Source organism: Geotrypetes seraphini, chromosome 3 (genome assembly GCF_902459505.1).
Source record: "Geotrypetes seraphini chromosome 3, aGeoSer1.1, whole genome shotgun sequence".
NCBI lineage: Eukaryota > Metazoa > Chordata > Amphibia > Gymnophiona > Dermophiidae > Geotrypetes > Geotrypetes seraphini.
Window position 1 is genome coordinate 141,362,297 of NC_047086.1, and position 18,078 is coordinate 141,380,374.

The 18,078-nt window shown below is 48.0% G+C and overlaps 1 protein-coding gene across 3 annotated transcripts in view; it reads left to right on the plus strand.

Annotated features, from left to right (window-relative positions):
• CAD (carbamoyl-phosphate synthetase 2, aspartate transcarbamylase, and dihydroorotase) overlaps positions 1–18,078 on the plus strand; it is a 408,216-nt gene that overhangs the window by 172,725 nt on the left and 217,413 nt on the right. For all 3 annotated transcript variants that reach the window (XM_033937498.1, XM_033937499.1, XM_033937500.1), the window contains exons 20-21: positions 2,443–2,667; positions 11,417–11,599. In XM_033937498.1, coding sequence (XP_033793389.1) covers positions 2,443–2,667; positions 11,417–11,599 — 408 coding nt within the window. The remainder of the gene's footprint in view (positions 1–2,442; positions 2,668–11,416; positions 11,600–18,078) is intronic.

Consider the following 18,078-nt stretch of genomic DNA (forward strand, 5'->3'; position numbering starts at 1 on the left):
TGTCTGAGATGGGGGTTTCGTTGAGGACAATCTCCTCTTTCTTACTGAAAGTAGTTTCCAGTTTTCATGTCAGCCAGGAGGTAAGGTTGCTGGCCTTCTCATCCACAGGGTCAAGAAAGAATGATGAGGCTTTGCTATTGCTTGATATTTGCAGAATACTGCTTTATCTGGAGGTAACAAATGAGTTCCAACTTTTGGATCACTAAGGCTGACCGACTTCAAGAGCAACCATTTCTAGATAGATTTGGATGGCCATTTCTTCTGCTTATATTGGCAGCGGCAAGCAACCTCCAGTAGAGGTAGAGACTCACCCCGTTAGGGGCATAGCCTCCTCCTGGGCAGTCTAGAGCAGTTTCTCCTGAAGAGATTTGTAGAGCGGCCACATAATTGTCCCTCCATACGTTCACAAATTTCTGTAGGATGGATATAGTGGCCAAATTGGATGCCGCATTCAGATATTCAGTACTTTCAGCAGGTTTATCTGCACCACCTTAGATTCTACCATGCTTCCCTGAAAAAAAGACAGTGTCTTATATTAATTTGGGGTCCAAAAAATACACTAGGGCTTATTTTCGGAGGATGTCTTATTTTTTTCATGTACAATGATCATTTCTCCCTTCCTCTCCTCCACCCCAATTCTTCCTCTTTCCTTTCTCTCCCCCACATGTGCAGCATCATTCCTCCCCTCTCACCCATCCTCTTGTGCCTTCCCTCTGCAGCATCTTTCTAGTCCACCCTCCCATCCCTCCCCGTGTAGCAGAACTGTTGAGCAGCCTGGCTGGTGCAACGGTTGAAAGCCTGGCTGGTGCAACGGTTGAGTGCTGGGTTAGTAACAAGAGGCTGAGGGTTCAAGTCTCAGCTAAGGAGTAGGGCTGTTACTGGTTCAAGTGAAGTGAAAAGGGTAGTGATGTCAGGTTCAAGTCTCTTTTCTATAAGATGGGATGCTCACGTGGGATCTTTAAGGGAGTAAATTCGGTAACAAATACTTGGAATGGGCAGACTTGGTGGGCTATAGCCCTTTTCTGCCACTGTTTCATCTTTCTATCCCTCCCTGCCTCCCATCCTCCTGTTCAGCAGAACCCTTGCACAGCATCTTTCTATCCCTCCCATCCCCCCTTGCAGCAGAATCCTTGAGCAACATCTTTCTATCCCTCCCTCCGTGCAGCAGAACCCTTGAGCAGCATCTATCCCTCCCTTTCTCTCTCTCATCCCCCCCCCCCGCATAGCAGAACCACACCGACCCTCCCACCGTGAGACCGACATACCTCCCTCCAAACAGCAGCGTTGGCAGCACTCTATACAGGCTGCTTCATGGCCTTCTCCCACTGGGGTTTCCCTGTGCTGTGTCGCTGATGCAGCAGAGGGTAGGACCCGGCGAGAGAAGACCACGAAGCAGCCTGTTTAAAAAATGATGCCCATGCTGCTATTTGGAGGGAGGTTCAGCGGGGTTCGGATGGGAGGAAGAGATGGAAAGATGCTGCACAGGGGGATGGGTGGTTGGGTCAGCAGGGTTCAGCTGCGCAGGCGGGGGGAAGTGCTGCTGCTGGCGAATCCATGGAGGGAGTGTCGGGGACATTTGGGAGGGGCTACAGGAGCAATCTAACTAGGGCTTATTTTTGAGATGGGGCTTATATTAAGACCTACCCCCAAAATCATGCTAGGGCTTATTTTTGGGGAAACACAGTAGGGGACTGTTTTGATACATCCTACCAGTTCCAGAATGATGTGTCTATTGCACTAGAAGGGAAGATTAGGTCCTTACATTGATGATCTTCTTTCTAATAGATACGCATCATTCTTGAAGCGTGCCCTGTCAGATGTACCTGTAGCCTGTTTACTGTCCCAGATGCCTTGTTTCCTTCTCTCTGTCCAGCACTGTCGAGGTTGGAGGGCAATTATTACTATTTTGCAGAATCCCAAGACTGTTAGTGCAAGTTGCACCCAGGTAAGTGGTTTGTTCATTCCACCTCATCATAAGTTATAGAAGGTTTCATGATTTTTTCTTGTTAAAATTTTGTGATATGAGCAAAACAGACTTGTTTCTCGGGGAGTGTCCTTGTACCTCTCCCTTCCTGTTGTGATTCTTCTCTAGGGATGACCATCTGCTTTGATACGAACTGAGGATTTGCAGGACAGCCCAGAGTGAAGAGCTCTCTACATAGATCTCACGATCAAAGGCTCACTACCCACCAGTTTCAGAATGATGTGTCCAACAACTGGAAAAAGATTATCAAAATAATGACCTAATCTTCCCTTCTGCATCTCATAATGAAATGTTAATAAGGCTCTCTCTACACAGATCTCACAATCAAAGGGTCAGTACCCATCAGTTCATAATATGTCCATCTACTGGGAAAAAAAATCATCAAGTTAAGGACCTAATCTTCTCTTCTGAATCTCATAAAAATTGATTTATGTTTTGTATGTTTCTTCCCTTGAAAGGTTGTGATGGATATATATGAGTTAGAGAACCCTGAAGGTATGATTTTGTCCATGGGAGGACAACTTCCAAACAATATTGCTATGGCCCTCCACCGCCAGCAGTGCCGTGTCCTTGGCACCTCGCCAGAAGCCATAGATTCTGCTGAGAACCGCTTTAAATTTTCCCGCCTACTGGACACAATTGGAATCAGCCAGCCCCAGTGGAAGGAGCTCTCTGATATGGAGGTAATGGCCTTTTACTTTATTACTTTTCTATCTCTTTAGGGCTGCTATAATTTTTGGACATGGGATCAGATTGGAAGAAATAGCATTTCAGGAGGCAGGCATTAAATTTTTGGTCATCTTTTTTTGTGTCTCCCTTGATCTCTTTAGCACTCTACAGACCAGTAGAGGTTAATCTTTATGAGTGGGTATATATCCCAATCATGGCCAGCAGGTGGAGACTGAAAACAAAACTGTGGAATAGTACATAAGAGATACCTTCCCCTATTCCTATCAGTCTTCTTTCAGTCTCCAGCAGATGTTGAGTGAGCTGTACCCATCTCCCTTGGTAGGGCAGTTGGAATTTGTTTAGGGGTTTCTAGTCTCTGTTTTTGGGCGGATTGAGCTTGGGTGGGCCCTGTTTGGGGGTCTGTCCGACCTCAGGGGTGTCAAACCCGGCGGGTTTTGAGCGGGGTCCCTCCCCCCATTTCCTCCACCACCCCACATTTTTTTAGAGAAGCTTCAGCAGTAAGCCAAGCCCCCTAAATCAAGCAAGGCATATTGCTTTGAGAGCCTGTGGAGTCTGTTCTGGAAAAAAAAAATCCTGAGGTAGTGCTGGTCTGAAGGGTTGCTTCCCTTTAACTTTACTGTACAGTGCTCCCCCGCAAATTCACGGTCCCGGTCATTTGCGGTATTTTCCAACTGCAAATGACCTGGCAGCAGAGGGCAGCTGGAGCACCAGTGAGTGAAAGAAATCACTCGCGGTATGCTCCGACTGCCTCTTCCTGTACTAAAGTCGGGCCTCACAAATCAGGAGCAGCTTTGACACGCAGCTCCTGATTGGTAAGGCCCGACTTTAGTACAGGAAGAGGCAGTCAGAGCATACCGCGAGTGATTTCCTTCACTCGCTGGCGCTCCGGCTGCTCTCTCCCATCTCCCCTGCTAAAAACCATATTACATTTTTTTCAACATTCGCGGGGGTTCCTGGAACGGAACCCTTGCGAATATCGGGGAAGTATTGTATTTTACTGTTTTTTTTGTACTAACCAGCACTTTTCTTCTAGCTAGGTCGCATATGGAGCAATTGAGCACTTCTCAAGGGGAGAGGTGCACAATTTGGTCCAGATGCGAGGCACTTGTGGCTGGCCTGAAAACTGCTGTTGGGGCCGGTGTGGTGGTGGAGCTCCATTAGCAGTGGCTGCAGGCGCCCAGAGCTCGCCTTGTGAGTTGGTAGGGAGCAGTGGGGAGGCCCGGTCTTCTTTCACTGCCCACGGAGGGATTCCTTTGACCACTGACACAAAGGATTCCCTCTAAGCTGATTTTTTTAACAGCTGATGCCGGCTTGCCTGCTTTAGTGGCTGGGACTTTCAGGCTTCCCAGTCGCTACAGGCCCAGAAGGGGTTGGTTTTGGCGGGAACTTCACCATTTTCTCTGTCTGGCCCCTTCATTTTGTCTGCAACCTCAGGTGACCTTCCCCCTGTATTGGAAAAACAGGGGCAGGTTTCAGCTGGGTCCCCTGCTGTGGCAGGGAGTCCCATGGGACCCCCGGGAGGGTTCCCCTGATTTACATTTTTCTTTGTGCAGAGCCTATTTTCAGGTGGCTGGGGGTTTTGTGGGGGAGGTTCCTTCCGCACCCCCTGTGGCTTTGCCTCCCTCTTCTCCTTTGGCGTCTCCTCTTCCTCCTCCCTCGTCCAAGTGTACGTGGGTGCCTTGGGTTGCGGATTGGTGGTCGGAGGATCATGTTGGTCTGGCTGAGGACCTGGACCCTTTTTAGGAATTCCAGGATCCTCCCGAGGGGACGGCCACTGGCAGCGGGGCGTTGGGTTTTCCGCCTTCTGGCGACGAAGCGTCCGTGTTGCACCTTTTTCAGAGGGATGAGCTACCAGACTTGATTCAGCAGGTCTCATTGGTGCTGCATTTTGAGGAAGCGCTACCGGAGACCCTGCGTGTGGGGGACCCTCTTAGGGGGATCCGTACTGTTTCCCGCTTATTTCCTATGCATCAGGATTTTCGGGATATTGTACTGGCACAGTGGAATACGCTGGATGCACCGTTTCATTTAGCACGTGCCATAGCTCGTTGTTATCCTATCCCGGAGGGGGATAGAACTACTTTAAAGTCGCCAGTGGTGGACGCGGTGGTCTCAGCGATTTCTAAGCAGCATACCGTTCCTGTTGAGGGCAGTTCTGCTTTACGGGACTCTGCAGAGTGTAAGTTGGAGACCATTCTTAAGCAGAATTTTGATGTCTCTGCCTTGTGAGTACAGGTGGCTATTTGTGGTGGGCTGGTGGCTCGCGCCGTGTGGTGGGCTGAGCGTGTTCTGGATCGTGAGTCTGATGACTGGTCCTTGGTGGATCAGGAGGTGTCAAAGATTGAGATGGCTGCCTCGTTCCTCTTGGATGCTCTCTATGACTTGGTGCGGACGTCAGCTACGTCTCTGGCTTTTGGAGTGGCCGCACGACGTACCTTGTGGCTTTGCGCTTGGTTGGCTGATGCCGCGTCCAAAACTAAGCTTATCATATTTACCTTTTGGGGGTCTTTTTTGTTTGGCGAGGACTTAGATAATTTGGTTCAAACTCTAATGGACTTTAAGGTTCCCCGCCTGCCTGAGGACCATGCCCGCCTGGCGTCTTGGGGTGGCAATGCCCACGAGCATCTGCGGGAGTTCCGCAAGTGGGGCTGCTACTTTCCAGGCTTCCTGGTTTTCCCGGGGTAGGTTTTATTAGTGCATGCAGTCCTATTGGGGGGGCTCATCGGGGGGCTGGAAATCCCTCCACCGGTTCCCCCACTGCCCGTCCTGCACAATGACTCATTGCCGGTGCCCCCTTTGGTTCCGGTGGGTGCCCAGCTGCATGTCCTTTTTTTCCCAAGTGGGCCAAGATCCTGTCTGATCAGAGGGTTCTGGAGGTGGTGCGAGATGGTTATGTTCTGGAGTTTGCCCGCTCTCTGCCAGATCATTTTCTAGCCTATCCGTGTCAGGTGGCATGGAAAACGCTGGCCTTTTGCCAGACCTTTCAGCGCTTGCTAGATCTCAAAGCAGTTGTTCCAGTGTCCCCTCAGGGGTGCCGCACCAGCAGGTACTCCATTTACTTTGTGGTGCCCAAGAAGGAGGGAATCTTTCAGCCCATCCTAGATTTAAAAGAGGGGTCCACAGAGCTCTCAGAATTCCCTCTTTTCACATGGAAACACTATGGTCTGTCATTCTGGCGGTTCAGCCAGGGGAGTTCCTCACTTCTCTCGATCTGACAGAGGCCTACTTGCATGTTCCCATTCGGGCCTCCCATCAGCGCTTCCTTTTCTTTGCAATCTTGGGTCAGCACTATCAGTTCTGTGCGCTTCCTTTTTGTCTGGCCACGGCTCCCCGGACATTCACCACAGTTATGGTGGTCGTTGCAGCAGCCTTGCGGTCAGAGGGCATTCTGATGCATCCCTACCTGGACAACTGGTTGATTCAGGCATAGTTGTTGCAGGAGAGTACCCGGGTTACGGCTCAGGTGGTGGAGTTTCTCCAGTCGCTGGGCTGGGTGGTCAACCTATCCAAGAGTCGGTTGGTCCAATCTCAGCGTCTGGAGTACCTTGGAGTTCTGTTGGACACCTCATTGGGGAAGGTCTTCCTTCCAGAGGCCCGGGTAAGCAAATTGTAATCTTAGATTTGCTTCCTTATGGCATCCCAGTGTCCTCGGGCGCAGGATTTCCTCCAAGTCTTGGAGTCAATGGCGGCTTCCCTAGAAGTAGTGAGGTGGGTGCGGGCCCACAGGTGTCCTCTTCAGTTTGCTCTGCTCCAGAGGTGGTTGCCCCAGAGGCACAGTTTGGTTCTCCCTGTTCTTCTGTGAGGCTTGGCGCGCTGCAGTCTTCATTGGTGGCTCCAGACCACTCCTCTTGTTCAGGGGACGAGTCTGGATCAACCACAGTGGATGGTGCTTCTCACGGATGCCAGTCTCCTCGGTTGGGGAGCTCAATGTCTAGGTCATTCAGCTCAATGTGTTGGAGACCAGATCTGGTGCTTCTTCTTGTCAGGCAAGTCAGTCAGAGTGCTGTCGGACAATGCCATGGCGGTGGCTTACGTCAATCGTCAGGGAGGCATCAAGAGCATTCGGGTAGCGCAGGAGGTGGATCTGCTCATGCTCTGGGCAGAGTCGCATCTTCAGGACATCTCGGCCTCCCACATAGACGGAGTGGAGAATGTTCAAGCGGACTTCTTCAGTCGTCACACATTCTATCCCAGAGAGTGGTGTCTCAGCACCGTGGCCTTTCAGTTGATAGTGCAGTCTTGGGGTCTGCCCATGATGGACCTGATGGCCATGAGTGGCATCGCCAAAATGCCCCGCTTCTTCATTTGTTGCACAGACAGTCAGGCTGAGGGTCTGGATGCTCTGGTACAATCATGGCCAATGGAGGGGTTATTAGTGAACATAAGAATTTCCGCTGCTGGGTCAGACCAGTGGTCCATCGTGCCCAGCAGTCCACTCATGCAGCAGCCCTCTGGTCAAAGACCAGCGCCCTAACTGAGACTAGTCCTACCTGCGTACATTCTGGTTCAGCAGGAACTTGTCTAACTTTGTCTTGAATCCCTGGAGGGTGTTTTCCCCTATGACAGACTCCGGAAGAGCATTCCAGTTTTCTACCATTCTCTGGGTGAAGAAAAACTTCCTTACATTCGTACGGAATCTATCCCCTTTCAAATTTAGAGAGTGCCCTCTCGTTCTCCCTACCTTGGAGAGGCTGAACAACCTGTCCTTATCTACTAAGTCTATTCCCTTCAGTATCTTGAATGTTTCGATCATGTCCCCTCTCTATCTCCTGTGTTCGAGGGAGAAGAGGCCCAGTTCTTCTCCGCATCATTCCCCATCCGGGTCTAGTTGTTCTGGTGGCTCTGGATTGGCCTCGACGACCGTGGTACATGGATTTGTTGAGGCATCTGGTGGCGGATCCTCTTCCTCTGCCTCTATTGGATGACCGACGGTCCCTTTCCAATGTTCGATCCGGGTCCCTTCTGTTTTACAGCTTGGCTCTTGAATGGGGTTGCCTAGGTAAGAAGGGGTATTCCCTTCTTACTCTCTACTCTCTTGGGGTCCCGGAGGCTGTCTACCTCTCGGGCTTATGTGAGGGTTTGGCGTCTATTTGAGGAGTGGTGCAATGTGCATGGAGTGGTCTCTTCGCGCTTCCCTGCCTACCATCCTAGAGTTCTTGCAGAATGGCCTGGACAGGGGACTGGCTTGGTCTTCTCTCCGGATTCAGCTTGCGGCCTTGTCTGCTTTTCGTGAGTTGTTGCAAGGTCAGCATTTGACTGCCATTCCTGATGTGATTCGCTTCTTGCGGGTGGACAAATTGCTCAAGCCTCCCGAACGACCCTCTGTTCCATATTGGGATCTGAGTCTGGTTCTTTCAGTGCTAGTGCGCCCTCTCTTTGAACCGTTAGGCGCCTGCTCTTTGAAGGACCTAACTCTTAAAGTGGTCTTCTTGGTGACCATTACTTCTGCTAGACGTGTTTTCTGAGCTTCAGGCTTTCAATTGTAGGGCTCCCTTCTTGGAGTTTTCTAGGGAGCAGGTTGTCTTGAGGCCTGTTCCTTCCTTTCTGCCAAAGGTAGTTTCTCCTTTTCATGTCAATCAGGCAGTGGTTCTCCCGGTGTTGGATAGTCGGGAGGGCTCTTCTGAGCAGAAGCAGTTGCGCAAGTTAGATGTCTGTCGGGTTCTTCGCTCTTATGTGCAAAGGACCCAGGAGATCAGGAAATCAGATCATCTCTTTGTCCTTCTAGCAGGTCCTCGTAAGCGGGATGGCACTTCTAAGGCTTCTAGTGCGCGCTGGATCAAGGAGACTATTGCTTCTGCTTATCTTCTGAGGCAAAAGCCTGTTCCGGAATTTCTCAAGGCTCATTCCACTCGGGATCAGGCGGCTTCTTGAGCTGAGTCTGCGCTTGTGCCTCCAGTGGACATTTGTAAAGCTACGGTTTGGTCTTTCTTGCATTCCTTTCTCAGACACTACCGGATAGACGTTCAGGCACGTCGGGATGCGGTGTTCAGTGAGCGTGTTCTGGTGTCGGCCTTTCGGGGGTCCCACCCATGATAGGGACTGCTTTGGTATGTCCCACTCGTAAAGATTAACCTCTACCAGTCTGGAGAGTGCTAAAGAAGGAGAGATTAGGTTCTTACCTGCTAATTTACTTTAGCTTCTCCAGACTGGTAGAGGTCCCCACCCTGTCTGTTGTTGTGTTGTTGGGGCTGTTGCGCTGGCAGTTTTTGTTTTTGCTGCGGGTTCTAGTATTTTTCTAGGGCCAGGGAGAATTGAAGAACAGCGGCTGTGGTTCGACTGTCTTAGCTTGCGAGCTGTGGGGACATTTTCTTTCTGGTATCTCTCCTCTGCATTTTCCAACAGCATTTGGGTATGTTTGTTATTACTCCTGTTCGGAGTATTGTTTATGTTTGTTTCCAGTTCTTAGTTCTGCTTGGCTATTCGGCAGACAGATAGGAATAGGGGAAGGTATTCCACAGTTTTCAGTCTCCGCCTGCTGGTGATGATTGGGATATATACCCACTCGTAAAGATTAACCTCTACCAGTCTGGAGAAGCTAAAAGAAAGTAAATTAGCAGGTAAGAACCTAATTTCTCCTTTTTTGTGTGACTTTTACTGTACATTGATTTAAACTTTCAACCTATGGATGCATACTCTTAGAGTGTTAACCTGTCTTCTTTATTGTAAAATATGAAACCGAATGTCAAAGCATATGAAGGGCACAAGGCACCTCTAGTCTGCCCACTTTATTTAAGTGGATCTCCAGCTTTCTCTTAATTGTTCAACAACTAAGGATCCCTTGTGTTCTTCCCATCACCCTTACTACCCATGAACTCTGTTATCTTTCCACATTCATTTACTTTTCCCAGTGTTTTAGAATTTACCCCCTTGAAACTTCTTATCATGAACTCCTGCTCTTGGGCCTCCCTTCCATTGAAGAATTTTCTTGCTGTACATCATCTACAGTATATCTCTAATATATTTGAATGCATCTGTCACATAGTCGATGTAGAAACAGAAAATTTTGTTACATTACTGATGTTCATGTTCGCTCTCTCTCAATCTTTCTCATCTGTTAGGGGGGCAATCGTGGTGAGCAACCAAGTTAAAATAAATAGAAAGCTACTTTTAGTTAATGGTAGATAATTGATTTTGGTTTTTTGGCATCTGCTGTCCAAAATAGGGTGAGCTAGATCCCTAGTTATAAAAGTGAATGGAAAGCAAAAAAACAGTTGGAATCTATGGCACTGAAACATAAATGAAAATGAAACAGACCAGGCGAATATTATTTGGTGGTTATTCAGTCATTGAGAACTATGTCAAGATTTGGCGGTATATCAAATTTTAATAAACATAAACTTTGGATTTTTAAACACTGACGGCTATCGACAGATTTAGGCCCTAATATTCAGTGCAAAGCCATATCTGGCTGACTAGAGTGTATCTGGCTGCCGGCCTTAAGCAGGTCCTGGCTGAATACAGTCTGGGACCTGCATAAGTCCTATGTTCATGTTTCTTCTCCCACATTCCCAAAAAGTAACCCCCCTTTCTACCAGACCGAATAGCCTTCACCCATGCAGCCTACCTGAACTTCTCTGGTGGTCCAGTGAAGCAGTGGAGCAGAAATAAACCCTACTGCCCCTTGCAGTTCCATGGTAAAAGGGACTTCTGTGACCTCTAGTCTTAGTTTTGTGGTAATAGTAGTACTGTGAGACTACTACTAGGGCTAATTTTATCATGGAGCTGCTAAGGGTAGGAGCGAATGATGTTTGTTCCTGCCCCTATCACCTCACTGGACCACCAGGGAGTTCAGATAGACCTGGGGGAGGGGCATCTATTCTGACTGGGGGTGGGAAGGGCAACCAGACCTTGGTGGGAGGGAGGAGAAGACATTGAACCATGTGCTGGCCAATACCTGTAGTTATATAAGTGCCAGTCATTTTTCAGTGCCAGCTCCCACGTAGCTAACCAGGTGGTATTAGGAAGACTTTTTATGTGGTTCTACATGTCTCATTATCTATACAGGTGCCAACGCTGAATATTGCTGGCACCCACATAACTCTGAGCTCCTCCCCCCTGTAATGCTCCTGACCTGCCCATTTGAGGATAGCTGGTGAGTGCCAATATAGTGGCACTGTCTGATCAAGTACTGCTGAATATCTTCAACTAGGGTGGGCAAAATCTATTTATGTGGTTAGGTGCCTCTTCTGCACATTTAAATTACTTTGAATATGATTCTTGTTTGTCATTATAGTCATATATAAAAAAGGGAGAAAATAAATCCTTTGATTTGTTCTTAAATGTCACTTCAAGTATCTGTTGCTTTGCCCTTTTTACCTGAAAAGGATACGTAGGGGTTTTTTGTGGTGTGGGGGAAGCTTTTATTGGGCTCTAAGATTCAGCCATATTTTGATATTTCCAAGCAAATGGCAACATTAACATCAGTTGGCAAAGATCCTGCAAGTTTGTGCATGCTCATAGGTCCAAGCCCTGCGCATGAATTTTTGGTGTTATAGGAGGGAGCGGGGCTGATGACTGCAAAGAGGGTTGTAGGCCCTGAGCTAACTTCTGGTTGCAAGACAGAATTAAGGACTAGAGAAAGGGGTATAGAGATGAATATGAAGGGAATAGCCCTGATCCATTCACTAGTTTTGTCATCCCATTTAGAGTTGTACCCTTCAGAGTGAGAACCATTGACTTTTTCCCGCTGAGGGTCTGATGTATTCAGATTTTGCTATGATTTATTATTTGCCTTTTTTTCAGTCAGCTATGCAGTTTTGCAGTAAGGTGGGGTATCCATGTCTGGTTCGCCCATCTTATGTGCTCAGTGGAGCAGCAATGAATGTGGCATACTCAGACAGTGATCTGGAGAAATTCCTCAACAGTGCAATAGCTGTGTCCAAAGAATACCCTGTGGTCATCTCCAAGTTCATTCAGGAAGCCAAGGTAAGTGCACAAATCTTCAGGGAGCCTTGGGGGAAAAAGGAAAGATTTATAGTTCTTGAGCAGAGCTTGAATTATACAAGTTATTTTCTGGGGCTCCTAACACACATGTGCAGCAGTGTGTTGTTACATCTGCTGGGGTAAGATGTTTGCCATTCAGTTATGCATGGTATTCTGCTTGAACACACTTGCTGGCTCCATAAGGTCCCATGAAGAAAGCTTTCAGTGCATCATAGGATCAGCAAACCAGCCCGTGAAGTTCAGAAAATATTTGTTTATAGTACCAGTAGTTTCAAGTTTATTAGTTTTTATATACCGCCTATCAAGGTTATCTAAGCGGTTCTACAATCATGTACTCAAGCATTTTCCCTATCTGTCCCAGCGGGTTCACAATCTATCTAACGTACCTGGGGCTATGGAGGATTAAGTGACTTGCCCAGGATCACAAGGAGCTCCATCCACTGTGCTGAACTACTGAACATTGCCAATTGAATTTATGGCATGCTTTTTGAGTGTAGTAGAAAAGGTGAGACCTAGAATTGGGTAGAAAAATATTTCAGAAATTTGGATGCTAATCAGCCATTTTAGAGTGTAGTTGCCATCTTAGTTTGTTCGATTATACAGAAATTAGTCAATAAGGTAGAATGAATGAATGGTAGCCCCTTTTCCTTGTCATCCTTACTGAACCAGTCCAGATGAATGAGCAGATGTGCCCACCTACCAGTGGATGGAGTGCATAGTTATAAAATGCTCAGTATTTTCTGTCTCTAGGAGATGGTGGATGGTACGTACAGCTCCTATCTGGTTCTTCTCAGTCAACTCCTGACCTAGGGGATTCCTAAGCATCAGTTGAGCAAACATTCCAACCAAAAGAGACTTCCATTTGATAAGCTGAACATGCTTTGAGCTGAGGGAAACCTGGTGGTGCTGGATCTCTGCCCCGTTTTCCCTTCCTTCATTTGGACCTTGTCAGACAGGTGATAGTTCCAGAACCTAGGTGATATTTGAAGGGACCAAGTGCCCCTGTTTCTATCTGGGGGAAAACAACCCAAAACAAAATAATGAGGTAAGCTTTGCGTTCGTCGTTTTCGCCCTCATGCTGTGGAGGTTCCCTGCGGAGACATCCTTGACTGTGGGAGATTGCAGACCTTTGGAAAAAGTTTGCTTCTAGGGGGATCCCTGCATCTCAGTAAGCCCCCTAGACAGCCGACATATCAGTCCGAGACTCGGGGACTCTTCCCTTGGGAGCTTGCTCACCCCAAGTTTGTCCACTAATGGGTAGATCGCAGGCTGAGCGGTTCCATGGAGGCACGACCAGGATCAGAGCCAAACTATGTTCCTCCACCAGGCATCTGTGTTGCGTGTCCGAGTGTGGCGAAGGTCTCCGGCCATGGTGGTCAGGCCAGTGAGCCAGTCAGAAGATTTGAAATCCAGATTTCCAGTTCACTGAGGCAAAGGATCTCCTTGTGAGCTGTTTTCAGCTCTGTCTGCAGTTTCTCTCATTCAGCATATATCATAGTGAGTACAAGCTGCTGTGTTTCCCTGTCAGTACATGTTTCTGTGAGTACAAGCTAACAGCTTGAATCGGAGATTTTGTGGGGTCTATAACAGCACTTAGGCGCCCTTAAATTGTCTTAGAGTACTAATGCAAATTTGCATTGGTATACGTAACCTTAGGTGTGATTTTATTTATTTATTTTTTTTATGCCACGTCATTGGCAGGTGTAAATGGTTGCGCCTAAAGCATTCCAAGTGACCCACATAACTGATAGTATTCTATAAGTTACCAATGTTACTTGGCACTACACCCAGTGTTCTCCCTAGAGCCTTTTAGCCGGGCGCTCCGCCCGGCTATTTAGAGGACTGCCCGGCTGTCATCTCGGTCACGAATCCTGCTGCTGCTGCTCAAACTTTTTTTTTTTAATTCTTTCAACAAGCAAGCTCTAATACAATCATATCCACTTTAATATCAATTTTTAATCATACATTTGTTAAATCCTAATATAATTTATCCCTCCCTCCCTCCCATATATCAGTATCGTTTCAGATAATTTAAAATTGAACCTTTGAACCCCACATCCTATACTTCAATCAATTAATAAAAGGGGAAGCTATAAATTAACTATAATCAATCTTTGCAATAATTTGTTAATGGCTCCCAAACTTCAATAAATTTTTTATACCACCCCTGTTGAATAGCTAATATTTTTTCCATTTTAAAAATATGGCACAATGAATTTCACCCTCTCACCGACTTGGGGATTCCCCAGGCTGACTCGGCACAGCCTGAAGAGCCACCAAAAGTTGAACATTTTTGATTCCCGCCTCTGCCTGACTTTTTGTCTTTTTAAAGCGCCAGCAAGTGACTTGAACCCCTGCTCCAGGGTTCTAACGGTAACACTTATTCTCCTCCGAAACCGGAAGTTATGTCCTGACGGGGGGAGGGGAGAGAAAGGAAGCCGGCACGGACAGTGTTACCTTTAGAGCAGAGGTGTCCAACCAGAGGCCCACGGGCTGCATGCAGCCCTACAAAGAGTTTTGTGCAGCCCAGCTTCTCCTTCCCTTTTGTGCCTCCCTCCGGCAGGTAGTTTTCTGGCCGGCTCCCTTGCTGCAGTCGTCTGCGGGTGTCCTTAGCTCTTTGTTCGCGATCTGCAGCTGTGTCAGAAGTGTTCCCTCTGACGTCAGAGGGAATGCTTCCAAATCAGCCATAAATTGTACGTGAGGAGCCGACAACGCCTGCAGACAACTGCAGCAAGGGAGCCAGCCAGAAAATAAACACTCGCCGGGAGGCACAGAAAGAAGGGAAAGCTTCCAACACAGGCGCGGATCGCTGACAGCCATAAAATAAATGCTTCCAGCACAGCCACGGATCGCATGAGGAGCAGCCACCACCGCCCGCAGCTTTCACCAAAAACGATTGCAGCATGGGAGCTGGCCAGAAGGTAAATGCCTGCTGGAGGGAGGCACAGAAGGGAGGGAGGGTGGGAGAAGGTCGTGTTGGGACTTGAGAGGAAGGGATCACAAACTTTAGACAAATGATGAAGGAAGGAGGGAAGGCGCATGAGCCATAGGATTGAAGAATGGAGGGAGGGAGGGAACAGTAAGGGAAAATTGGGTGTCTGAGAGAGGGAAAGAAATGGTGCACTTGGAGAGATGAAGAAATAAGAGAACTGTTAGGCAGAGAGAGGAGGGAGGGAGAAAGAATTATTGGACATGGTGGTGGGAAAGGAGTGAGGTAGAGATGCATGGGCGTGGAGAGGAAGGGGAGAACATGTCAGGCCAAGGAAGCCTCCTGGGCTGGGTTGTTGTTGTTTTTTTTAAGTATAGAGGGGAAGGATATTAAAAGAAGTGGCAGATTGGGTGTGAGGGAAGAGCTTATGGGGCCAAAAGCAGAAGACAGAGAGAGAGATGGTGGGCAATGGTCTGAAGGGAGAGAAATTGGACCTGGGGTGGTGTGGAGGAAGAGGGAAAGAGATACTTGAAGGGAGAACTGTTGGGAAGAGAGAGGAAGAAATGGCGGACGAGGGGGAGGGAGGCAGGCAGGCATGGGAAGAGATGGGGTGGGGGCAGTTGGGAAGAGAAAGGGAGAGAAGTTGGATCTGGGGATGGAAGGGAAGTAGGGAGAAATTTTAGGCCTATGGATGGAAGGCAGAGAGATGCAGTATCTCTCTTTTTTTTCCCTCTATTTCATTGTTCAGCATCAAAGAGGGGGGGGGGAGAAGAAAAACAGAAAAGAGAGGGAGCAAAATGTTGGACCATGGAGATAGAGGAGGAGAGATGGACCCATAGGAGGGCAGGAGGGATGAGATCTGGGATAAGAAAGGGGATGGAAAGAAAGGGACAGGGAGTTATAGCCTGACCAGTGGAGAGCGGGAAGGGGATTCTAAAAGTGGTGAGCCATGTGGATAAGGTCAAAAGGGAGATGACAAGATGAGTGAGAGAGCAGTGAGTACAGTGGTAGAAATGTGGTAATGGGAAGTAGATAGAAAGCAATAGGAGGCTGGGAAAGGAGTGAGATGGGAAATGGGAGAGCTAGGGACTGAGAGAAGATGGAGAATTGAGAGATAGCTGAACATTTAAAAAGAAGGGTGAGAAAAAGCAAGATTTGAGTGGACAGAGGCAAAAAAGAAAAGAAAAAGTTAAGAAAGCTGAAAGGGAAAAATCAATACATTGGAGACAAGCATAAGGAAGGAATGGAACAGTATTGAGAAGAGGAGAAAAACTGGACAGCAGACACTGGAAAGAGTATTGGTAAAAGATAGACAAAAAACAGAAAGAGAAACTGGGACCAAGATGATGGAAAACCAAAATATCCAGACAACAAAGTAGAAAAAATTGTTTTATTTTGAATTTATTAACTGGAATATGTTAGCCTTGGGATATGTGCATCACAATTATTTTTGTATTCAGTGGCGTAGTCATATACAGCTGATTTGGGAGAGGGATGGGAGCCCAAAATTAGTGGATGGGCACCAAACTTTCTCCCCGCCTGAGTGCAGTTTACAAATTCTTGCACTATTGGGGATTCACAAAGCCCTTCCAACTGAAGACATCTTCCTCCAGTCTGGCAACCCAAAATCTCCAAGCTTTGCAGTCAATGGCAATGTCCTCAAGCTGCCACTGCTTTCATGCATTCATGAAAGCCAAGGTGGGGGGCAGGGAGGAAGGAAGGCAGCAGCTCTGCAATATTGCTGCCAGCTGCAGAACTTGGGAAGTTGGAGGGGAGGATGTGGCCGTCAGTTGGTGAGGCTTGGGGATCCTACTAGCTACAGCAGGGGCGATGTTCATTTTGAGGGAGCCTAAGCTCAAAGTGGGAGGCTGAAAAATGCAGTAATATTTACCCTGACTGAACGATCCTCCATGTGTGCCGCTGACAGCTGATTCAACATCCCCGCTCTGATGAAGCTCACCGTAGCTGTAATAGAAGTGAATGGGAAAATCAGGAGTGCGCATCCCTGCTCATCAGAGTAGGGATGCGGAAGCCTGTGGTTTCTCCCACTGTCAGCGGTGCACATGGAGAATCACTCAATCAGGGTAAGTATTACTGCTTTTTTGGGTTCTTCTCCACAGTGTTCATTTAATGAAGGTTTATTATTAGATATGTACATCTTCTATATTAGTGATTGCAAATTTGAGACCTGCTCATCCTTTTTTTTTTGCTCATTAGCTAGTGTTAGTGTTTGTGCGGCCCCAGAAAAACTTTTTTTCGGCTAATGTGGTCCAGGGAAGCCAAAAGGCTGGACACCCCTGCTTTAGAGCCCTGGAGCATGGGTTTAATTCACTACAGGTTAAGGCAGGAGATAGGGAAGCGACGAGGAAAGCTTACAACTAGCTACTCTTGCTTGCTTCGGGCCTTCCTCGTTCCGGATCCTACCTTTACGGAAACAGAAAGTAGGCAGGACCCAGCAGAGAGGAAAACCCGAAGCAAGCAAGAGCAGCTAATTGTAAGCTTCCCTCGTCGCTTCCCTATCTCCTGCCTTAGCCTGTAGCGAATTGTGAATGCTGCACTGCGGGGGGCGGGGGAAGAAATGCTGCACTGTGGCCAATTGGAGGGGGAAAGTAAAAATGCTGCTGCTGCACCCAATGGGGGGGAGAGAAATGCTGCTGGTGCACCCAACTGGGGAGAGAGAGGGAAGGAAAGAGATGCCAAGACCATGGGAGGGAAAGGAGAGGAAAGAGAGATGCCAAGACCATGGAGGGAGAGGGAGAGATGTCAGGGCATATGGGGGGGAAGAGACAGATGCCAGACCAGGTGAAAGGACGAAAGGAGGGAGAGAAAGGAAAGAGAGGAGATGCCAGATAATGGAGGGGGAGATGGAAGGAGAGGAGAGAGATGCCAGGGCATGGGGGAAGGGAAGGGAAACTAAGGAGACAAATGCCAGACCAGAGGAAAAGGAAGGAGAGGAGGTGCCAGAGCAAGGAGAGAGAGATAGGAGTGGAGAGAGATGCCAGGGCATGGGGGGAAGGAAGGGAAAGGAGACAGAGATGCCAGACCATGGGGTGGAGTGGGAAGCAAGGAAGGAAAGGAGAAGAGAGATGCCAGAGCATAGGGGAGGGGGTGGAGACAGAAAAATGGAGAGGGGGTGAAACTGAAATGAATCATGTACAAAGGAGAGAAAGGGCACAGGATATACATTTTATTGAAGGACATAAAAAGAGAGATAATGCCATATGGAAGAGAGAGAGGGCAGACACTGGATGGAAAGGGCAGAGAGGGTGGACAGTGGATGGAAGGGGCAGAGAGAGGGTGGACAGAAAATGGAAGGGGTAGGTGAAGAGAGGACAGAGGATGGGTGGAAGGGGCAAAGAGAGGACAGAGGATGGGTGGAAGAGCAAAGAGAGAGAGGACAAACACTATATAGAAAGAAGAGAGTGAAGAGAAGATTGAAGCAGAAACGACAAAAGGTAGAAAGAAAATTTTTTTGTTCCTCTACGTAGAATCAAGTAGTATTGTAACTGTATTGATAAAAGCTTATAAATAG